Below are 24331 nucleotides of genomic sequence, written 5' to 3' on the forward strand. Positions count from 1 at the left end.
GGGCCCACACCCTAGCCACGAGGGTGGGGGCGCCCCTGCCTCGTGGGCCCCCTAGAGCTCCACCAACCTCAACCTTGGCTCCATATATTCGTGTTCGGGGAGAAAAAAATAAAGAAGAAGGATTCATCGCGTTTTACGATATGGAGCAGCCGCCAAGCCCTAAACTCTCTCGGGAGGGCTGATCTGGAGTCCGTTCGGGGCTCCGGAGAGGGGAATCCGTCGCCATCGTCATCATCAACCTTCCTCCATCACCAATTTCATGATGCTCACCGCCGTGCGTGAGTAATTCCATCATAGGCTTGCTGGAAGGTGATGGGTTGGATGTGATTTATCATGTAATCGAGTTAGTTTTGTTAGGGTTTGATCCCTAGTATCCACTATGTTCTGAGATTAATGTTGTCATGACTTTGCTATGCTTAATGCTTGTCATTAGGGCCTGAGTGCCATGATTTCAGATCTGAACCTATTATGTTTTCATGAATATATGTGAGTTCTTGATCCTATCTTGCAAGTCTATAGTCACCTACTTTGTGTTATGATCCGACAACCCCGAAGTGACAATAATCGGGACCACTCCCGGTGATGACCGTAGTTTGAGGAGTTCATGTATTCACTATGTGTTAATGCTTTGGTCTAGTACTCTATTAAAAGGAGGCCTTAATATCCCTTAGTTTCCACTAGGACCCCGCTGCCACGGGAGGGTAGGACAAAAGATGTCATGAAAGTTCTTTTCCATAAGCACGTATGACTATATTCGGAATACATGCCTACATTATATTGATGAATTGGAGCTAGTTCTGTATCACCCTATGTTATGACTGTTACATGATGAACCACATCCGGCGTAATTCTCTATCACCGATCCATTGCCTACGAGCTTTCCATATATTGTTCTTCGCTTATTTACTTTTCCGTTGCTATTATCACCATCACTACAAAACACCAAAAATATTACTTTTGCTATCATTACCTTTGCTACCATTACCACTACTATCATATTACTCTGCTACTAAACACTTTGCTGCAGATACTAAGTTTCCAGGTGTGGTTGAATTGACAACTCAGCTGCTAATACTTGAGAATATTCTTTGGCTCCCCTTGTGTCGAATCAATAAATTTGGGTTGAATACTCTACCCTCGAAAACTGTTGCGATCCCCTATAGTTGTGGGTTATCAGGGTGTGCCCCGTGGAGAAATCAAAGTCCTGTATGAGGTGAATAATAAGATCGAGGAAGCCTTGTTCGCCCGTTTGTTTCCTGGGATGGCATCCATGCCGAATACGACTGTGTTGGCAACTTCGTTGGAGGGCATGAAAACCCATGGCGAGGTTTTTAAGATGAAGCTCCTCATGTACCTGATCTCAGCTATTTTTGCGCCTACCACATCTCTTCGCCCAAGCAACAAGTGCTTCCCCATCCTGGTGAATGCTCCCTCTCTACTTCTTTCTTCATTCAATCTTTTGATTTTGATGTGATCTGGAGGCTAGTCACTGCCAGTTTTTTGATGCTTTCATTTGAATGCTGATGCGACAACTTTTTGTCCTGAAATTGTGTTGTGCAGGCAAAGCTGAAAGGCGTGAAGAACATGAATTGGTGTAAATTCATTGCGGACTTCCTGCATGATGCATTCTCAAACAAGATGTACCAGAAGGGCTGTCGCTTGCACTTGATGGTACTTTTTTCCTACTCTTTGGCAAATACTCTTACCACGGTTGAATGCTTCCCCAAATCAACATGGCAGCTGTTGATAAGTGTGAACCGTACAAGATCATGCATGGAAACCCTTTGTTTTTCATTGTTTATGTGAATTGTTTACATGTGAAAGTGACTTCTGTTTGATCCATGGCATCTGCGGTTGCTACCTACAAGGCAATAGCATTTTTCAACAACACAAAAAAAGTGTTCATTCCATACATCCACTCTCTATTTATACAATCTGCATGGCAACCATGATGTTGAGCTTGTGGCAACTACCAGCATAACAAGATGGCAACTGCCAGCACAGCATGATGGCAACTAACACAGATAGATGGCAAATCTTTTCCCTCCATTTTCCCTTCAACTTGATGACTGAAGGACTCTACATTAGCTTCTTTTTTAACATAGCATGATGGCAACTGACATACTTTTATTTTCAATTGTGTATACCAGCTCATGTACGTTGATCGTCTTGATCTGTCCACCGTCGACTTTACTGGGATAGCAGGATCGCCGCCTCCACATAAGTTTGATGTCTCTGCATGGACGTACGATGCTGTCAAGGCTGTGCTTGCCGCAAACAGGATAACTGATACGAAATATGGGAAACTGCATGTCAGTTCTGCCTCCTTTCTTGCACGGCATTCTTCAATTTCGATGTTGGATAACATATGAAAAAATTCCCATACGGCAACCATCTGTGGCTAACAAGAGATAAATACGTTGTTAGCCATGGATGTCTGCGCATGGCACCCATGTCTGACCCCACACGGCAACTCCGCCACCCGTGTCAAAACTTCTTTTGTTCCCCTCTTTTTTGCAATACATGAATTGTTAGTCACTGCTCCTTTATTTTTTTTCTCTTACATCTTAGTTGTTTTTGTTGTTTTCCAGCTGATGGCCAAGCATGCTATAGACTACAGCGTGTTTGGTGGGCCTCAAAACTTTGGAAAGTGGATGGATGTGCATTCAGCTCCATCTTGTCCTGCTAAGGTAATCAAGGATGTTTGTTTTGTTTTTTGAAATTGTTTTTCTCTTTCATTTTTTGATATATCTCTATGGTTGTTTTGGTTTATTTGTTCCTACGCACGTGACTCTAATATGTTTGTTTATTGCTACTTTTTGTTGTGTGCTCAAGCGAGGGCACCTGTTGGGCATCTAGTTGGAAAGTTTGCTTCCGGCATGACCAGCTTGCTCGGAAGGTTGGTTGAGGGGTGGACTGCACTTAATGGATCTGACAGCGATGCGGTTGTGAGGCGGTTCACACCATTTGTTGCAGAACAGACGCATCGAACAACTGGTTGTCATGGCCGGTACGACTACAACAGCTCAAGGAGCTCCCCGACACGCAAGATGAACTGGATGGAGATGTTGGTCTCGACAAGGACAACTACGATGACATGGAGAATGTGCAACATGAAACCGATGACGATGAACATGTTGAAGTTCGTGTAGGTGGTAAGAAGGACAAGGCTGCACCAAATGTCCCCCCACCAGAGAAAGTCATTGAACAGACAGTTGTGAGAGACACGGGGGTGTCGCCTTCAAAGAGGGGCAGGGCTCCAGAGGATGTTGGGCAGGGCTCTATTGTCAAGAGGCCTAGGACCGATCCCGTAGCTGCTGGGAGGAGGTTTGACATCTATTTTAGTGTTTTGTTTGTCCCTCCTTTTTAACAGACCAACTCTTTTTTCATTGTTTTCTAAGCGTGGCATGATTTTTGTGTCTCACACTTGGTACCCTTTTTTGCCATTTTTTCTATGTGCAGTGAGGCTACACCTGGTGGACAAGCAGGTAAGAAGAAACAAGCACCAACGCCAACCTGTGTTTCTGCCCGATTGAACAAGGGTGCTCCCACTGCTGGTGACACCACTTCCACTAGGTCGTCTCCTTGTACGTTCACGTCAACACCGAGGATCCTGTCATGTTGAAAGACTTGAGGAAGACAATCAAGAAGTAGGTTCTCCCTGTTTATTCATTGTCATAGTGCTATTTTTTTGCTTGATGCATTCTAGATCATACACAACTTTTTTAGTTGATACATTTATGCGGCAACTACCGTCTGCTTTTCAATGTAGTTGTCCAGCTTGCCACATGGGCTACTGCCATCAGTCCCACATGGCAACTCATATTTTCTCATGATCTTACTTTTTGTTGCATGGCAACTCCTACTTGTTCTGCATGGCAACTGCTAACTATACCACATGGCAATTCCTTTTCCACTTATATGGCAACTAGCAGCTTTCCACTGGCTTCCACCACCTACATTGTCATGTGTGCTCATCCATACCTTGTTCTCAAATGGAAGCTCTCGCACATCACACATTTTTCATTTTTAAGATGACTACCATGGCAACTATTTTGTTCAAATTTTTACTCTTCCATGTGCTTTCTTGCAAGGTGAAGAAGACTACTACACGCGTAACCAAACAGAACCCTAAAGACCCACTCAAACGCATTCATTCCAAGCTGTCAACAAGTGGCAACTCAGATGATCATGAGGCTCTAGCTGACAAAACTGCTGCTGCACCATCAACTATTCCCACTAGCTCTGATGCAATCGGACGACCATCTCCGCCGGTTGCAGATGTGTAGGCTACAACAACATGCATTCGTACATCTGGGAGTGATGAGTCAGTATCTGCCAGGACTGCTGAGATATTGCCCACTTTGCTGGCAATGAGGGATGCTGTTGCGACCAATGCCACCCGATCAGCAAGTGTTGAAGTGGACACTCCCGAGATCAACCTAAGCAAGGAAGATTCCCGCTCATCTGATAAGGATTCCAAGCGTGTGGCTGCTGGTACTTCTGCACCCACAAAAGAAGGGGCTGCGGCCACAATTCATAATGAGATGCCATCCATAGGTGAGAATCATGGCACAACAGCTCCAGCTTCTGGTGGTCCAGAGGTTGCTACGGCGACCATTGCGCGAGCTGGTCTTCCACCTAGGCATCATAGCCCCCGCAAGCATCCTGCAGCCATACCCAATGCACCAGATCTAGCCAGGAGCAGCAGAGATGACTCTGGTTATGTGCCTGCTTCCACACTATTCCCACCTCCTGCCAAAAGCAATGTTATGGAGAAAACGGAAGTCCGGAGTACAACTGACACAGGTGGCAAGCCATGCATGACTGACAGAGGTGAACGTCCGGAGCAGAGTGCGCCTTTCAGTGCCGTGGAGAACCCCAGCTTAAATCTGCGCACTTCTAAGCTCCCAATCAACATTGGTGTCCCATATAGCCCAAACAAGAAGATTGGCAAGAAAGTTGCAATTGAGACCGCCTAGAGCACACCCTGCCCTACTAATAAGCCTGATGATACTGCAGCAGACGAGGCAGAAATGTTTGTTGATCTGTCACCCCTGGGTTCTGTGAAGCAATTTGTTCATGATACGGCTGGTAGGGTGGAGAGTCACCCAATGGCCTTCACCCCACCGAGCTGTAGCCTTGGCATCGATCGCACTCAAGATGAACCAGTGGTGCAAGATGATGTGTCTATTGCCTTTGCTTTCCCGGCAGGCATGGCCCCAATGATGGCGCAGCTAATGGCTAACGGCGGGAAGGCTGTGAAGTTTGCAGAGCCGATAGTGCAAGGTACATTTTTTTGTGTTTATCATTTGTTTCTACATTTTTTTAGTCCGGCGTTTGTCACAAGCTTTTCTGGTTTCTTACTGGTGATGGCAAATCTCATGAGATACACATGGCAACTGGAGTTGCTGCAACATTGCACCTAAAGTTGTTGCCATGTTGAATTCCATTCGCCAAGCACATGGAAACTGGAGTTGCTGCAACATGGAAACTTCAAATCAATGTACTTGGCAACTACAGTTGTTGCCACATGGCAACTACATTGCAGTACACATGGCAACTGGAGTTGTCTCCACATGGCAACTCACTATTTTTGCACCTATGTTTCATATTCTGCATCCTTTTTCACAATAAACTTGTTTTGTTTCCAAGTATTCTAACCTGCTGTTTGATCCTTGCAGCCACCCCTGAGGAGTTTTCACCGTCACTTAATGAAGCTTACCGCATGATTGAGGAGGAAGCATTGAAGAGGAGGTCCTCATGGGGTCAGGGGCAATCAAGTTCTAACGTGCCTGCTGAGTCGGTATCTGAGGATACCGTTAGAAGTGCCACCCCTGGATCTGCGAGGCAGCATAGGGTAGTTTACGCACCACCCGTGGATGACTATGAGCCCGAAGTCAAGGCCACAAAGGAGCAGAATCATCTGTATGATATTGTCAAGCGTTTTGGAAATGCGAGGTCCAACGGCAAGTACATGAAGGAGTTGAAAGCGTAACGTCCACACCACATAACCCCTCACTTGCTTTTCTCTTATTTTTCCTTTGCTATCCCAGCCATGCTTTGTTTACATTTTATTTTTTATTTATTTTAGTAGACATGATTCTTTCATGTTATATCATTTTCATACAGCTCATGTTTGGACAGAACCAAAATCATACAATGTGATGCGACGTACATCAACCTGGGTGATCTTGCCGAGTCTATGAGGCCACTTGGTAAAATGTCGAAGAATGTAGTTGCGTGTGGGATTGACTTCATCAACAGGCATATGGATATTTGTCCCGACAAGGCAATCATGCAATATAGTGTGACCTGCAAAATATGGGATGGTGACTTCCACCATAAAATCCCGAGGAAGCATTTTGCTGCTCATGGTGAATTCAAGCTCACACTGAAGAAATGTGTGAGTGTTCCCTTCTTGTTTGCACATATTTTTGTCCCATGCTATGTTTTGTCAGTAGCTATGCTTCACATGTGGGCTACATACTATTTTGTGACAGATGTTTCATGTGGCAACAGCTGCCATGTAAAATAAGTTTGCCTACTTTTTTAATGCAACTTATGTGGCAACTTCAATTAAAATAATTGGCAACTTCTTTTAATTACACATGGAAAATATACATTCTCTGTGGGCGCATTTCTGGATACTTGTTGCTTTGTCATTCATGTACCTCTTACTGCATCTGGCAATATCTTTTCAAATCATTTTTCCTACAACATCATTTGATGTTTTTTATTTGAACTCTACTTTTCTTTCCCTCTTATTTTTTACTTGCAGGTATTATTTCCCATGTTCCAAGAGCTTTCACCACATGACCCACATGACAAGTGTGGTCACCACTATGCGATTTGCCTTGACCTGAAGAACCAACGTTTTGAGGTGCTTGATTCAATGCGTTCAGAAGCCGATGCAGATCTTACTACGCATGCTGAATTCTTCATCAACAACCTCAGAGACATGGAACTGTCACTACGAAACTTCAAGGGTCCAGATCGATCATTTCCCCATCGAGTATGTCGCGACTACGAAGCAAGGAAACCGGTAATTACTATCTTTTTTCATGTGTCCTCCACATGAGTCCTAAAACTTTTTGTCACCTCTGCATTGAAGTTTATGATTTTTTCTATTCTCTTGAACTGATCTGATTCTTTTCTTTATAGGCATGACTGTGGCTTTCACATGTTGGAATACCTTGCAAAGTGGGAAGGCCGATGGGTCCCTATCGTCACAGCTGCAGTGGTCGTTGAGCTCCGCAAAATATACACATGGAATTGGTTGATGAATGAAGATTTCAACACGTGGGCCAATGCATGAGAGTTCATAGAGGAAGTTATCGAAAAAGCCAACAAGAAGTACAAGTGATCAAGTGGTGCTCCATACCACACGCCTACCTTACATTCTGTGGCTGAGGAATGTAAGGTATCAACTTTTTGTTTTAAAAATATGTCTGTGCACTATGTTATGAATGCATCCCCCCGGAGCCTAGTATATAGTGGTGGCGTGTGAGTGACATTTGAATATTTTGTAATATATGTGTGGATGTGAACCTACTTAGGTGTGACAGCAGCTACGTTTATGTTTCAGCACTGTTATGTGTTTGTGGTTGGTAGCGCCAGTTGGGTGTCTGAATGTGTCTATGATGCCTGAAAACATGGCAAATATAGTTGATCAACACGGTTAGTGTAAGTAATCATTCTGTTTTTTTGGCTTTTTGGGTTTTTTGCATTACTAACTGTATTGGTTAGCATGGTAGTTCATAAGCAACCGTTGCCTTGTGTTTTTTGCATGTGATCATTTCAACTAGGTTTTTCATAGTATGCATACAATACAATATGTGTGGAATAAAATGCGTTGACTGAAAACAGATATCTACATGATGGCGGATTTAGTAGAAATAACATGGCAGATTCAATAGGAATTGTCAGATGTGGGGTTCCGACAAACCCTTAAGGTTCGAACACTGGGGTGCGCACGAAGTCTTTTCCTCCCACCGATCTATGCCCTAGCTCGCTAAGATCTCGCGGACGAACTCGATGAACTCGCAAAACAGAAAGACACAGGATTTATACTGGTTCGGGCCACTGTTGTGGTGTAACACCCTACTCCAGTGTGGTGGTGGATTGCCTCTTGGGCTGATGATGAATAATAGAAGGGGAAGAACTGCCTCCTGAAGTTGAGGTGTTCTTGTGCGTGGCTAACTTGTGTGGCTGAGAGAGCGATTTAAGATGTCGTCCCCTTGCCCCTGATGGTGGCTAGTCCTACTTATAGGGGGCCTGGTCCTCTTCCCAAATATTGAGCGGGAAGGGAGCCAACGACGGCGGGCTAATTTGAAGGGGGACAGCTAGTACGAGCTATCCTGACAAAAGGTGGTCTGCGCCTGCGAAAGGTTCTGGTGGTGACGCCGTATTGGGCTCCATGATGACCTCCGTCTTGCCGTCCTTCCGGTCTTGGTCTTGTTGCACCAAAATGGCAACCTTTGCCTGATGCCTCGGTACTCCTCGCCTGCGCTAGCCTCCTTAGCACCAAAGAGGAAACAAGGACGCTGCGCATGCTGGCACCCGCCTGGTGTCGATCATCATGGCTCACGTCACGAGAGCCTCGTGAGGTTCGCCTCACCTTGATACCTCCGCTCCTCGTGAGCCTGCTTGACTAGGACGCTCCAAAGGAGGCCTCGTGTCGTCCTCCTCACGAGGCTTGGCCCCTCACGAGGGTCTTGGATGCCTTGTTGATGAAGATGGGCCATACGGCCTGCTGGCTTAGCCATGCTGCGGGCCGCAGGTAGGCAAGTCCGGGGACCCCCGTTCCCACGAAGCCGACAGTAGCCCCCGGGCCCAAGGTGCGCTCGGGCTTGGCTTCGCGACGAAGCCAAGGGCTAAGTACGGAGCGCCACAGGCCCCCAAAGCCTACGGCCTTGGTTGACGCGTGGCGGTTGATTGGTCATGGGCATCTCTGCTTCCCTACGCTGCCTCGGCGACTTCACGACTTGACGAGTCACTGCGACATGCAAGGGAAACCATCATTACCTGTGGTCGTGGGAGGTGCTGGTTGGCCTTCTTTTGCTATAAATGGGGTGGGGGCGGAGCCCCCGTCGCCCATCTCTTCCTCGCTTGCTGCTTCTTCTTCCTCGCTCCACTCTTAGCTTCTTCTTCCTCGATTCGTCGCTCGCTGTGCCACCAATGGCGCCAGGGAGGAAGTTCTCCGCCGCCGAGAAGGGAAAGGCCCCTCGCGAGGGACCTGGCTCATCGGTGCCCAAGCGCGGGCGTGGCCGTCCGCGCAAGCACACCGCGTCCCCTGTCGCGGCCTACTTTCGGAGTGGCGCCACGGCACGCGGAGTGGGTCGTCCCAGCCACGGCGATCCATCTGACGAGGGGAGGCGTGCTTTGGTGCCCCCCCCCCCCCCCGTCTGCGCTTCCACACGGTGGAAGTGTCGCCGGAGTTTGTCGTCTGGTCGGAGAACCCGGCCGGCAACTGGCTCCAACTTCCGTGCTTCTTCGCCAACGAGCTGCCGGCCTCCGATCCAGGCGGACTCTGGCTGCAGGCGGATGGTTGTTGCAGCAAGGCCTCTTGGGTTGCAGTCGCGACTTCTGCCGCGGGCAACATAGCCCTGGCCCATGGTTGGCAGACGTTCGCTCGCGCGTGCGTGTTGGGTCGGCGGTGCGCCCTCCACTTCAAGTACGATGGTGAATCAACCCTCTTCCTGAGGGTGTTTGGGTAAGATGGTCGCTGCGTCGGGTGCTTCCCCGAGACAAACGATGGTGAGGAGGTGCTCGGCCTCGGGGACGGTCGCGACGAGGATGGGGGCGAGCCTGCCCTTGGGGGCGGATGCGTCTTGTCCCGCTACAGCGGCTCTTCCTCCAGTGACAGCTCCAGCAGAAGTGGCCACGACCAGCCGCCCCGCCGCCTCCGTGAAGCGCGAAGAAGGATCTGGCTAGGTTCGGGGTGCCGCTAGTGGCCTGCCTCCGCAGATTGCTGTGACGCTGCTTTTGTTTTACTCTTTTTCCTGCATCAAGAATGTAACCAGTTTGGGCCCAAGGGGACGTGTATCGAACTATGGTTCCTCGATTGTGGCACTGTGCGTGTTGTGTTGTTATTTCATGCAAAGATGACTTGACCTGGTATATCCGAGATGCCCTCTTCCTCACGAGGTGCTCATTTTCTTGTGCCCATCTTGCCTTGGTGGCCTGCATCTGCTGGGGAACTGCGAAAGCTCGTTAGAAATTGCGTTAAAAGATTTGTTGTTTGCCCTGGTCCTGGCCTGACGCCTTGTATCGCGGTACCCGAGGGGCACGGACTAGGAGAGGCACGCCAGCTTTTGGGCTTGAACGAGGGTGGCTCGCGAGAAGGCAGAGAAGGGAGAAAATGCTTGCGAGGGCACCTGCCCAGCCCCCTCATGAGGCATGCGAGAGAGAGAACACGAGATAACCCGAGCCGGAAAAACGCAGCAAGAAGCGAGAGGGTCAACTCAGCAAGAAATGCCAAAAGCAAATTTCGATTAAGGAAAAGGGAGCCAAATACGAAAAGAAAATGAAAAGCCGCGTCCGGCACCTAATCTAGTCTTCAAGTCTTCTCACCAGCGTGGAGCTAAGTGTTGTCCACTAGGCGTAGGCGGGAGCCCCAGGGCCTGAGGCCGGCACCCCTGAGACTCCGGGGTGTGTACAGCCCCAACTCATTATTATGTGAGAGTGTCACGGGCGGCGATTCTTCACAGGCATCGGGCCTTCTTCACAGGCTCTGGGCCTTTCTTCTCAGGCTCTAGTCCTTGCTTCACAGGCTTTGGGCCTTGCTTCTCAGGCTCTGGGCCTTGCTTCACAGGCTCTGGGTCTTGCTTCTCAGGCTCTGGGCCTTGCTTTATGGGTAAAACCTCCGGAGGTGCTGAATGTTCCAGGCGTTTTGGACTGGTACTCCGTCTTGTGTCTCCAGGCGCACGGCGCCAGGCCTGGAGATGTGGACGACCTTGAACGAGCCCTCCCACATTGGTGAAAGCTTAGGCAGCCCTTCCCTAGAGAGGACCCGCCTCAGGACTAGGTCTCCCATCTCGAGTGTCCTAGACGGGATGTTGCGGCAGTGGTATCGCCGCAGTGCTTGCTGGTACCTCATCGCCTGCAGCGCAGCTCCGCGGCGATGTTCCTCCACTAACACGAGGTCCATTCCCCGCGTGGCTTCCTGCCGCATTTTGTCGAATGCCAGGACCTGTGCGGAGCGATACTTAACCTCGTGAGGGAGGAACGCTTCGGCTCCATACACGAGGAAGAATGGAGTCTCTCCCATTGGCTTGGTGGCGGTGGTCCAGATGGACCATAGTACGGACTGGAGCTCGTCGTGCCAGCCCCTGCTGCAGGCCTCCAACTTCTTCTTGAAGGTCCTGGTCTTGAGGCCCCTCAGGACCTCCGCGTTAGCACGTTCGGCCTAGCCATTGCTCCTGGGGTGGGCCACCGAAGCGTAGCAGATCTGCGTTCCAAGGTTAGCACAATAGGTTTTGAAGAGGTTGCTAGTAAACTGCGAACCGTTATCTGTGATGATACAGTTGGGGACCCCGAAGCAGCTCACGAGGCCCTTGATGAACTTGACAGCAGAGCCGGCCGGGATGGTACGGACGGCTTCCACTTCCGCCCACTTGGTGAACTTGTCGATGGTGACGTAGAGGTAACGGTAGCCCCCTGGCGCCCGAGGGAACGGCCCTAGGATATCCAACCCCCAAACCGCGAACGGCCATGTGAGCGGGATAGTTTGAAGGCCCTGAGCTGGTTGATGGATTTGCTTGGCGTGGAATTGGCAGGCTTCGCAAGACTTCACCAGCTCGGCTGCGTCGTTGAGTGTTGTAGGCCAGTAGAATCCACTGCGGAACACCTTGCCGACGAGGGTCCGTGATGACGAGTGGTGTCCGCAGTCCCCGCCGTGTATGTCAATCAGCAACTCCCTTCCTTAGTCGCTGGATATGCAGCGCAGTGTGACATCGTTCAGTCATTTCCTATATAACTCGCCGTCTTGGATATAGTATTCCGTGGCTTGTCGGGCCACACGCTCCGCCTCCTCTTCCTTTTCCGGCAACGTCCCGTGCGTTAAGTACTCTTTGAATTCCTTGGTCCAGCATTCCTCCTGATGCTCGAGCGCAAAGAGCAGCCGAGCCCCGGAGGTCGGTCCACAAGTCGGGGCTCCTGTGGCCGGAGGCTGGGGGAGCTCCTCCCGAGGTTGGGTCGTGCTTGAAAGAGGTGGCGCAGCTGATGGCTTGAAGAGCCGCTCCTCAAAGATGCCCGGCTCCTGTGGTTGCCACTTGGATGCTCTCTGGGTGATGTCGTCGGCTTCCTTGTTGGTACCTCGGGGTACGTGCTGCAGCTCCAGGCCCGAGAACTATTTCTCCATCTTGCGCACCTCTGTGAGGTAGGCCTCCATGTGCTCGTCCTTCGGCTCGTACACCTTGTTGGAGAAGTTGACGAGGAGTTGTGAGTCGCCTCTGGCAGTGAGGCGCTTCACCCCTAGGGCCGCTGCAGCCTTCAGGCGAGCTATGAGGCCTTCGTACTCCGCGATGTTGTTGGAGACCTTCTCGCCGTGCTAAAAGCAGAGTTGCACGGCGTAGTAGAGCTTGTCCTGGGTGGGCGAGATTAGCACTGCTCCAGCCCCCGCGCCCTGGTGTGCAAAGGCGCCATCAAAATACATGACCCAACCATCCGGAGCCTCACTTCCCGGGGAGGTGGACCGGTCTTCTCCTTCCTCAAGTGTCGAGGCATCCGTCCATTCTTCCACAAAGTCAGCGAGTGCGGCCCCCTTGATGACCCTGGTAGTGCTGAACTCCAACTGAAATGCTTGCAACTCGATGTTCCACTCTGCAACCCTTCCGGCTGAGTTAGGGCTCCTAAGTATCCTTTCTAGTGGGTAGGCTGAGACGACTTTGATGGGGTGGCCCTGGAAGTAGTGTCGCAGCTTGTGTCAGGCCACCAGGAGTGCGAGCAGGAGCTTCTGGGGCATGGGGTAGCATGCTCTCGCATCTCGTAGTACGGTGCTGACAAAGTACACTGGGTGTTCGACGAGGGTTGGCATGCTGTCGAGGCTCGGGTCATGTGGAGATCGGGACATATCCTAAGGTGGAAGGGTCCCTAAGACCCTGGTGTCCTCAGGAGCTTCTGCGGCGCCGCCCTGCTGAGCTTGGCCTTCCACCGCTGATGCCTTTGCTGCGCCTTCCTGGCCCCGCGCTACTTCAGCCTTGGCCTGGCAGGGCGCGCCCTTGACTTGGCGCTCCTCCCGAACCGCCACCAACGCTGCACTGGCGGAGTACGGGGTGGCAGCAAGGTAGAGTACCAGGGGCTCGAGGGGCCACGGTGCCACCATCACTGGGGGGCTAGTAAGGTATTTCTTGAGGTCTTGTAAGGCCCGGTTGGCCTCTGGGTTCCACTCGAACGGGCCATTCCTCTTCATGAGCTTGAAGAATGATAAGGCGTGCTCTCCCAGTTTGGAGATGAAATGCCCTAACGCGGTCACCCGTCCTGCTAGCTTCTGCATCTCTTTGAGGGTCTGCGGCGGGCTCATGTCCTCGATAGCCTTGACCTTCTCTGGGTTCATCTCGATCCCCCTGTGGGATACAAGGAATCCCAGCAGCTTGCCGGAGGGGACACTGAACACGCACTTCTCCGGGTTGAGCCTTAAGTTCACTTGGCGCAGGCTCTCGAAGGTCTCCTCCAAGTCTTGAATCAACGTCCTTGCCTCACGAGACTTGACCACTGTGTCATCGACGTAAGCCTCTTGTTTCTCCCGAGCTGCCGCCCAAGAGCGATGTGCATCAACCGCTGAAAGGTCGCGCCCGCGTTGCGCAGCCCGAAGGGCATGCAGGTGTAGCATTACACCCCACATGGTGTCAGGAAGGCCGTCTTCACATCTTCCACCGACATCTTGATTTGATGATACCCTGAGAATGCGTCCAAGAAGCACAGCAAGTCACACTCGGTGGTGGAGTCAACGATCTGGTCGATGCGCGGGAGTAGGAATGGGTCTTCAGGGCAGACTTTGTTAAGATTGGTGAAGTCAACGCACATCCGTTCCTTCCCGCCTTTTTTCGGCACCACGATAGGGTTCGCCAGCCATTCGGGGTACCGAACCTCTCGGATGGCACCTGCCGCTTCCAGCTTGCATGTCTCTTGGACGATGAAGGCATGCTTCTCAGTGGACTGCCGTCTCGCTCGCTGCTTCACGGGGGGGGGGGGGTGTTGGGGCATACCCTTAGATGATGCTGTATCACCTCCCTCGGGACCCCTACCAGCTGATTTGGCTCCCACGCGAATATCTCCTTGTTCGCGTGCAAGAACCTCACCAGAGCTTCTTCTTGTTCCCAGTCGAGACCGGCTCCTATGGTAAAGGTGGCTCCTGAAGGCCCGTCCTCTCTGACCGGTACCTCCTTGGTTTCCGCCTTGTCTTGGGTGAACAGCTGCTTCTTCTTGCTGGGCGCAGCCTCCCTAGCCGCGGGGGCACCGGCGTCGGCGGGTTGTGCTGCTGCCGCGGTTTTGAAGGCGAGCCTGAGTGCCGTCATGGCCTCCTTAGTGTCCCCCTTGATGGTGAGGACGCCCTTGCTCCCTGGCATCATCATGAGGTTGTAGGCTAGGTGAGTCACCGCCATGAACTGAGCGAGAGCCAGGTACCCGAGGATGGCATTGTATGGGAGGCCAATGCAAGCGATGTCGAAGTCCACCAACTCGGTGCGGTAGTTGTCGCGTGTGCCGAAGGTGACAGGGAGGCGGATCTGTCCTAGGGAGTGGGCAGCTCCACCACCCACTCCTGAGAAGGGCTTACTGAGGCCGAGCCGCTCGAGTGGCACGTGGAGAAGGTTGAAGGCTTCCACGGAGAGCAAGTTGAGGCCAGCACCACCGTCGATGAGGGTCTTGGTGACGACCATGTTGCAGATGGTGGGCATGCAGAGCATCGGAAGCACTCCGGAGCCGGCGGTGGAGTCGGGGTGATCCTCTGAGCCGAAGGTAAGGTCGGCCTCTGGCGCGGCCCAACCTGGGGGAGCCCCGGGATGCCTGGAGGTGGCCTCGTCTGATGGAGGAACGGCTTGGCGTGGCGGTCTGACAGCGGTACTTGAGAGCCGCCCAGCAGGGCCGCAACTGCGTGGTGCGCCGGCACTGCATAGTGAGCAGTGAAGAGGTCGCGGAGCTCCTCCCAAGATGCCACCGTGGATCTGGGAAGGTTGAGCAGCCAGGCGCGTGGCTCGCCGGCGAGGGCCATGGAAAGCCAGTTGGCCATGACCTTGCCATCGCCCCTGGCCTCGAGGACGGCCTCCTCGTACGCCAGCAAGAAAGCCGACAGGTCCGCTGCGCTGTCCTAGCGCGACGGCATCTCCGGCCTGAACCTGGGCGGCCACTGCGCCCGCCGTAGGGCGGGGGCCAGAGCTCGGAGCCCCCTGGCCCCGTCGTCGACGCTGGCCGTCGGAGTCGGCGGTAGGGCGCCTGCCATGTGAGCGAAGCGCAGTGGCGTCGGAGCGCAGATCGATAGAAGGGAAGCCTCAGCGCACCCCTACCTGGCGTGCCAAATGTCGGATGTGGGGTTCCGGCAAACCCTTAAGGTTCGAACACTGGGGTGCGCGCGAAGACTTTTCCTCCCACCGATCTACGCCCTAGCTCACTAAGATCTCGCGGACGAACTCGACGAACTGGCAACACAAAAAGACACAGGATTTATACTGGTTCGGGCCACCGTTGTGGTGTAATACCCTACTCCAGTGTGGTGGTGGTGGATTGCCTCTTGGGCTGATGATGAACAATACAAGGGGAAGAACTGCTGTAACGCCCCGAGACCGATGTGCCAGGTGTCGTCCAGTTATTCGCTGTTGTTGCGTTGTCATTGATTGCGTGTCATGCATTGCATATCATGTCATCATGTGCATTTCATTTGCATACATGTTCATCTCATGCATCCGAGCATTTTTCCCGTTGTCCGTTTCGCATTCCGGCGCTCCGTTCTCCTCCGGTGGTCATTTCTACCTTCTTCTCGTGTGTGGGGATTAAATATTTCCGGATTGGACCGAGACTTGTCATGCGGCCTTGGTTTACTACCGGTAGACCACCTGTCAAGTTTCGTACCATTTGGACTTCGTTTGATGCTCCAACGGTTAACCGAGAGACCGAAAAGGCCTCGTGTGTGTTGCAGCCCAACACCCCTCCAATTTGGCCCAAAACCCACCAAAACCCTCCCCATCATCTAGGTCGTTCGATTACGATCGCGTGGCCGAACACCGCACCTCATTTGGACTCTCCTAGCTCCCTCTACCTATAAAAGAGCACCCCTCCCCGAAATTTCGGATCATTTCGCGGATGAACCCTAGATCTCACCTCCCTCCGCGCCGCCGGACATGTCCGTTCACCGGCGGACGCGTCCACCGCCGCCGCCACATCGCATCGACCAATGGAGCACCGCCACGTCAGTGCGCCGCCTCCCGCGGCCAATCAGAGTGCGCCACTTGACGCCCCGCCGCCCGCGCCTCCCACCGGCCCGCTCGGCCCAAGGCCGGCCCCCTCCTCCGCGCGTTCGGGCCGCGCGCCGCCCGCAGCGCCCGACGCCGCCCGCCTCTTCCTCCGCGCCGCGCCTCCGCGCCGGCTCGCCGCCGACCAGCGCGCCTCGCCGCCCGCCGCACTCTCCTCGTCGGCGCAGCCACGCCCGCGACCACCGCCGCCGTTCGCCCGCGCCGGCGTGCGCCTCTCCTCCGGCCAGATCCGGGCAGGAGCCGGCCGGATCCGGCGGCCCCAACCTCCTCGTTCCCGATGAGCTCCGGTCATCCTCGAAGTCCGTGCCACGAAACCCTAGATCTGGAGGTGGTTATTTCGGCTAAGTCCTGAGATTCCAGTTTCAAATGCACATGTTCATCGCATCGTAACTTTCCATCCATAGCTCCGATTCATGCATATAGCATATCAAAATGTTCGCCTCAGAGAGTACATCATTTCATCTCATTGCATCATTTTCATTTGAGCTCATCTTGATGCCCGAAATGCTGTTAGAAGAGTGCTACTTGAGATAATTGTCAGATCTGCTACTCCATTTAGATATTTGTCATTTTTGCCATGATTATTGTGTGCATGATATGCCCATGAGCTCTACATATGTTTTGTTAAGGGTTTTGCCATCTTTCCAGAGGTGCAACCCATGTATTTTTGTGATGTGTGTGGTGACTAGCACAAGCTTGCAAAGTGAGGCACTTGGTAATGCTGATTTCAGGGACTTAGCATTTCCACTAAGTCCTTGACCTGTTTATCTCAATATGCCATATGTTCATGTTGTTTCCTAGTGATCCGTGCCTCTTTTGAGGATGATCAGTAAGGATGTTTTGTTAATCTTGTAGTGCTCTATCCATCCATGTCTTTGTTTGCAATTATGGAGCACCCTAGCTTGAGTCAATCGAGCTCTACTTTTGTCATTTCGTGAATCTGGGCAGATTGTCTACTTGTTAGCAATTTTGCCGAGGATGTTGTAGTTGATCCGTGCATGCCATGTTATTGTTCTTGCCATGTCTAGCTTGTATTTTATGTATTCTTGATGGGTGTGTGCTTAGATTGTCATGACTTGCTCTGTAGTGAGTGCATCGAGCTCGTAAACATGCCTACTTGATATCTGTTTCAGCATGCTCCAGTTTTCACTAAGTCTGTGATTTGATTATGTTTTTGCCATGTTCACATGCTTGCAATTGTATTTTCTGATCCCTTTTGGCTCAAGGTCACTAAGGGACTTTTGTTAAGCTCTTTGAGTAGCTCCATGCCATGCTTTACTTTACCATGTTCAGGCTCTGTAGCATATAGTTTTCATGCTCCAAAGTGTGCAACCTGATCTGAGATTCCAGGCTAGTGTTAATTTCACTAAGTCTGAAATTTGTTTACCATATGCATTTTTGCCATGCTTGTTTGAACCTGTTAATGGATGAATTGGCCGTAGCTCAGTGCTAGTATTTTGTTAAACATCATGAATGCATCCCTGCCATGTATTTTTTTGTCATGTTTGGGTGCTTTAGCATGTTCATCTTGTTGCATTTAGATGGCTACGTGCTGTATATCGTAGACCGGTGCCATATTTGAATTGCTTGCCATTTCCAAACCGTAACTCCGATTCCGGTGATCTTTATATCGATTTCAAGCGATTTCATCTCATCTTTCAAGTGGCACACTTGGATTTCCAAGTTGAGGCCAAGTTCATGCATTCCTTGTCCAATCATGCATATGCATCACATCCCGCATCCCGCATATCATACCATGTTCATGTGTTGGTTGTTTACTATGTTGTGTGCTTCTTTCCGGTGTTTGCTTCTTCGGGTTGGTTCCGGTATCGTCGCGTTTGTGAGGACCCGTTCGTCTACGCCCGTTTGTCTTCTTCTTGGACTCGTTCTTCTTCCTTGCGGGATTTCAGGCAAGATGATCATACCCTCGAAATCACCTCTATCTTGGCTTGCTTAGTTGCTCGCTCTTTTGCTATGCCTATGCTGCGATACCTACCACTTGCTTATCATGCCTCCCATGTTGTTGAACCAAGCCTCTAACCCACCTTGTCCTAGCAAACCGTTGTTTGGCTATGTTACCGCGTTGCTCAGCCCCTCTTATAGCGTTGTTAGTTGCAGGTGAAGATTGAAGTTTGTTCCTTGTTGGAACATGGAGATGTTGTTCCTTGTTGGAACATGTTTACTTGTTGGGATATCACTATATATCTTATTTAATTAATGCATCTATATACTTGGTAAAGGTTGGAAGGCTCGGCCTTATACCTGGTGTTTTGTTCCACTCTTGCCGCCCTAGTTTCCGTCATATCAGTGTTATGTTCCCGGATTTTGCGTTCCTTACGCGGTTGGGTGATAATGGGAACCCCTTGATAGTTCGCCTTGATTAAAGCTTTTCCAGCAATGCCCAACATTGGTTTTACCATTCGCCGCCTAGCCTTTTCTTTTCCCTTGGGGGTCGCGCGCCCAAGGGTCATCATTATTCTAACCCCCCCCCCCCGGGCCAGTGCTCCTCTAAGTGTTGGTCCGACCGAGTAGACTGCGAGGCCACCTCGGGGCAACTTGAGGGTTGGTTTTACTCGTAGGATGTCTCATCTGAGTGTGCCCTGAGAACGAGATATGTGCAGCTCCTATCGGGATTTGTCAGCACATTCGGGCGGTGTTGCTGGACATGTTTTAACCTGTCGAAGTGTCTTGAAGAACCAAGATACCAAGTCTGATCGAAACGTCTCGGGAGGAGGTCTATTCCTTCGTTGACCGTGAGAGCTTGTGATGGGCTAAGTTGGGACTCCCCTGTAGGGATTTGAACTTTTGAAAGCCGTGCCCGTGGTTATGGGCAGATGGGAATTTGTTAACGTCCGGTTGTAGAAAACCTGAAGTTGACCTTAATTAAAATGAATCAACAGCGTGTGTTACCGTGATGGTCTCTTTCCGGCGGAGTCCGGGAAGTGAACACGGTGTTGGAGTTATGCTTGACGTAGGTTGCTATAGGATCACTTCTTGATCATACTTTTATCGACCGTGCTTTGCCTTCTCTTCTCGCTCTCATTTGCGTATGTTAGCCACCATATATGCTAGTCGCTTGCTGCAGCTCCACCTCATACCTTTACCTTACCCATAAGCTTAAATAGTCTTGATTGTGAGGGTGTGAGATTGTTGAGTCCCCGTGGCTCACAGATACTTCCAAAACCAGCTTGCAGGTGCCGATGAGACCGTGCAGGTGACGCAACCAAGCTCAAGGAGGAGCTCGATGAAGATCTTGTCCTTTGTGTTGTTTCGTTCAAGTTGATCAGTAATGGAGCCCAGTTGGGGTCGATCGGGGACCTTTGTCGCATTTGGGGTTCTTCTTTTATTTTGGTTCCGTAGTCGGACCTTGATTGTATCTGGTTGATGTAATGTTTTATTCATGTAATTGTGTGAAGTGGCGATTGTAAGCCAACTATGTATCTCTTTCCCTTATTTTATTACATGGGTTGTGTGAAGATTACCTCACTTGCGACATTGCTTTCAATGCGGTTATGCCTCTAAGTCGTGCTTCGACACGTGGGAGATATAGTCGCATCGAGGGCGTTACAACTGCCTCCTGAAGTTGAGGTGTTCTTGTGCATGGCTAACTTGTGTGGGTTAGAGAGCGACCTAAGATGCCGTCCCCTTGCCCCTGATGGTGGATAGTCCTACTTATAGGGGCCCTGGTCCACTTCCCAAATATTGAGCGCGAAGGGAGCCAACAACGGCGGGCTAATTTGAAGGGGGCAGCTAGTACAAGCTATCCTGACAAAAGGTGGTCTGCACCTACGAAAGCCTCTGGTGGTGACGTCGTCTTGGGATCCACGATGACCTCTGTCTTGCCGTCCTTCCGGTCTTGGTCTTGTTGCACAAAATGGCAACCTTTGCATGATGCCTCGGTACTCCTCACCTGCGCTAGCCTCCTTAGCACCAAAGAGGAAACAAGGACGCTGCGCGTGCTGGCTCCCGCCTGGTGTCGATCGTCATGGCTCACGTCATGAGAGCCTCGTGAGGTTCGCCTCGCCTTGATACCTTCGCTCCTCATGAGCCTGCTTGACTAGGCCGCTCTAGAGGAGGCCTCGTGTCGTCCTCCTCGCGAGGCTTGGCCCCTCGCGAGTGTCTTGGATGCCTTGTTGATGAAGATGGGCCGTACAGCCTGCTGGCTTAGCCACGCAGCGGGCTGCAGGCAAGCAAGTCCGGGGACCCCCGTTCCCAGGACGCCGACAGAAATAACATGGCAGATTCAGTATAAATAACATGTCAGATTTAGTACCACACACGGGGCAATTGTAGTCACTGATTCATGTCATTCTCTTTCAATTTCTGATGCCCATCAATAGTCATTCTCCCATTTTTTAAAATCTAGACCATCTACCTTACAAAAATGTCACCAACACCCAAGTTACAATCCTCCAGCGTTGCTCACGGATTGCCCGTCCCTTTCTTTTTTTTCTTGTGTTTTGCTTGAATCTCCAACCCCGATTTGTATCTGACCCCTTTTGGACGCCCTTTTGTGATAGAACGGGGCGGGTTCCTGACCTAGGTTTGCGTGTTTGCTGTTCTAGACCCTACCTCCGAGTTTTCAAATGATGGACCCGTGGACGAAGGCACACTTGAGGTACGAGGGAACCTGTGTAAGGCTTCTTCAGCCTTCCTCTTTTTGATCTCATCAAGCTCTCTTTTCAGGGCCTTCCTGTGTTTTTCTGCCACCCTTGCTGTCTCATCACTCTTGCATGCTTCATCTATTAGTTCAGTATAGTTCTTGGTCAACACAACGTGCCTCACAGCTTCCATGGTTGCCGCTGGTCTCTCATCATGCACAGCCAAAACTGCATTTGATGTTTGTGGCCCCAACGCATCATCAGCATCCCAAGTCCATCGCTGCCGTATGAAATGGCGGGGCAATCGCGTTACCACGACCATGTCCATTATTTTCAGTATGTGACAGCACACAATCCCGTCCCGTTCGAATTTGCAGCATTGGCAGTAGTATTTTCCTTCATTTATCAAGGCCTTCACGAAGTAGTTCCTTCCCTTGTCCGGGTCTTCAGGTTCTGAATCCGACATGCCCAAGAGAGAACACACCTTGAATTTATGTTCGTCCATCTGGTAAGCTGTGTACATGCTGGCACGCTTGATTTCCTCCTGGAATCTGCATGTTTTTGTGTTTTTGTTAAACTCTTATATGATGTTTTTCTAGCACCTTGTGTTGATGTAGGTCGTAACATAGCAAACATATCTAACATCAACGATGGCATGGAAATGCTGATTTTTTTCCCACATCTGTTCTTGTGTTGTTTGTTTCCACATGGCAACCGCATGATATTTTCACATAACAACTGCATAACATTTAATATGGCAATGCAGTTCATTTAACATGGCAACTAAGGTTCATTTAACATGGCAAATCCAGTTCATAAAACATGGCAAATGCAGTTTTGGGTCACGTGTCAACTACACATCATTTCAGACGGCAACTATAGTTCATTAAACATGGAAATTATAGTTCAACCCACATGGCAACTATAGTTGATTTCACATGGCAATTATAGAACATGCATACAATGTATTCAATGGCTATTTTTCAATAGATCAGCAAGTCAAAAAAGTTGGAAAATGCATTGCATTCTACATGTCACCTACTAAATTCATGCTTGTGCAAATTAGAACGGTAAATTTATTCACTTGTTAAAACTCTTGTTGGTATATATCTTGCTCATCTGCCTTTCCATCGGTAAATATGTTAGCAATTTAGGCTGCTTGAGCGCGGTGTTTGCTTCTTGTTGTAGCTCAGAACCCAGTATTTTCTGTTCCAAAGCGGTGTATTGCTTGGCAAACTACAGCAATGAGTTGCCAGGGCTCATGTACCACTTCAAAACAGAATTGAACCCCTCGCTGCGCTGCGTAGTCTGCAGAAATGGGAAGAAGCACTGCATGAAGTAGGCTGGCACCCAGTACATTCGCTTCTCCCATAGGCTAGTAAGTGTCTCGTTGTCTTGGACTTGATATGTTTCAATCATAGCCATCCAGCTCCGTTCAAACTCCTCCACTGTCAAGTTGTGGTCCACGCACAACTCGAATGCCTTGTGCAGCTCTGGACGATCAGCAAAGAATGGTCCTAGCGTCTCCTCAGCCTTCTTAATAATATGCCACCTGCAGTGCATGTGCAATGCCAACGGAAAGACCTCCTCTATGCCTGCACGCATGCTAAAATCCTGGTCTGTTATTATATTCATCGGAGCAAGTCCATCCATGCACTCCAAGAAGGTTTTGAACAGCCAAGTGTAACCATCTGTATCCTCGTTCCGAATGAGTCGGCAACCGAATTGCAATGAATGATTGTGGTTATTTATTCCCATGAATGGAGCGCAGGGCATCTTGTACATATTTGTGAGATATGTCGTGTCGAATGAAATGCAATCACGGAAATGTTTGTAGGATCTTCTTGTAGCACCATCCACCCAATACATGTTTCTGACATGGTCCTCATCGTCCAATCTTATCCTGTAGAAGAAATCAGCATCCGCTTTTGCTTTCTCTTCGAAGTAGGCTATCGTGTCTTCTATGTCAGCCAACCTGCTCTCTCTACGGTACTTTGCCTTTAGGTTTGTGATGTCTTCCGGTATGTAGGGCATGCTACTCAGTCTACCATCTCCGCTATGGATCAAGGAAAGTATCTGGACCATTCTTTATGGACTGACGTTACAATCATGTAGCAGCTTTATGAATTTATTCTTGAGGGGTGAATCCTCTATGGGCGCTCAGAAATTTTACGAGATCAAACTTCTTTATGAGTTCATGGTTGTGTTCGTCGAAATATTCGGTGACCACTCACCATGCTCCATCTGCATTTAGCTTACACCGGACAGGGCATTCCATCTTGACAATGATGCCTCTCTTTCGTTCCAGCATGACAGGCACAGCACCTTTACCCTTCTTGTTCCTTCATGCCTTGTAGCACCTTATCTCACCTCTGCTGTACTCCTTAGTTTTTTTATTTTCCTATGGTATTCGTTGTTCACCGCAAACCCATGGAACATTGCATATCTCTGGTAGAATTCATTGGCATCTTCAAACAAACTAAATCTCTACCCAACATATGGTGGTTGAGGTACCATGATTTCTGATTGCCCATATTCTTCATCCCCTTGTGCTTCGTCATCAGTTTTATCATTCACTTCAATGTCGGCGGCTGTTTCATCTGCTAGAGTGTTGTTTGTGCTGGTGTGCAAAGGTGTGTTTGTCGGCATTGCTGGAACGATTGCCATTTCCAACACTGATTCTGCATTGTTTGTGACCAAATTGTTGGCTGGCTGGTGGAACGCTTCTTTCGTGTGCTCAGAGGTTCCCGCAGTAGATGTCCCCGCGGCGCTGTTCATTGTACTTGAAGGTCCTACAAAAAAACAGGTACGTATGTAAGCATTGCTTCGATGGCGGGTTTATCGTAACGGAATATAGCAACTGCATCTGATTTGGCATGACATCATTCATACAGCAAGTCATGGCATCTGCATGTGGCCATGCATGGCAACTGCAGTTTTTAAGCCATGGCAACTACAGTGTAACAAAGATGGCAGTTACTGTTGCCAAGGCATGGCAACCAACATCTTTTAGCATCAAAACTTGGATTCTAGGTACGAGCTCACTAGGCAAATGGAGTCAATCATGAATGTTGCACACAGGCATGCAATAATTGACAAATCCTGAAGACAAGCCACTAGATGACTATTTTTCATGTGTCCACTTGGTAGCATTTTTGTTGTTTTCCGCCAACACAGTGACAAATCCACTTTCCCCCATGCTTTTTCCACAAAAGTAAATGCACTATTTGTTTTGTTGGTTCACATTTTTTTACCTTGTTG

At 50.1% G+C, this 24331-nt stretch overlaps 1 protein-coding gene and 3 pseudogenes across 1 annotated transcript; 2 read left to right on the forward strand and 2 right to left on the reverse strand.

Moving 5' to 3' along the window:
* The first annotated feature begins 1261 nt into the window (after positions 1-1261).
* On the forward strand, positions 1262-3370 carry LOC147975272 (uncharacterized; annotated as a pseudogene).
* A 37-nt stretch (positions 3371-3407) lies between these two features.
* Positions 3408-6866, forward strand: LOC147975273 (uncharacterized; annotated as a pseudogene).
* A 3986-nt stretch (positions 6867-10852) lies between these two features.
* Positions 10853-11272, reverse strand: LOC147975274 (uncharacterized). Its single transcript, XM_087520340.1, has one exon. The coding sequence runs from the start codon at positions 11270-11272 to the stop codon at positions 10853-10855; it is 420 nt and encodes a 139-aa protein (XP_087376466.1).
* Positions 11273-22306: 11034 nt separating this feature from the next.
* LOC147975275 (protein FAR1-RELATED SEQUENCE 5-like) lies at positions 22307-23343 on the reverse strand (annotated as a pseudogene).
* Between the last annotated feature and the right edge of the window lie 988 nt (positions 23344-24331).

The sequence above is a fragment of the Triticum urartu genome, chromosome 4A (assembly GCF_056163025.1).
Source record: "Triticum urartu cultivar PI428250 chromosome 4A, HENAU_Tu73, whole genome shotgun sequence".
In the NCBI taxonomy this organism is placed as follows: Eukaryota; Viridiplantae; Streptophyta; class Magnoliopsida; order Poales; family Poaceae; genus Triticum; species Triticum urartu.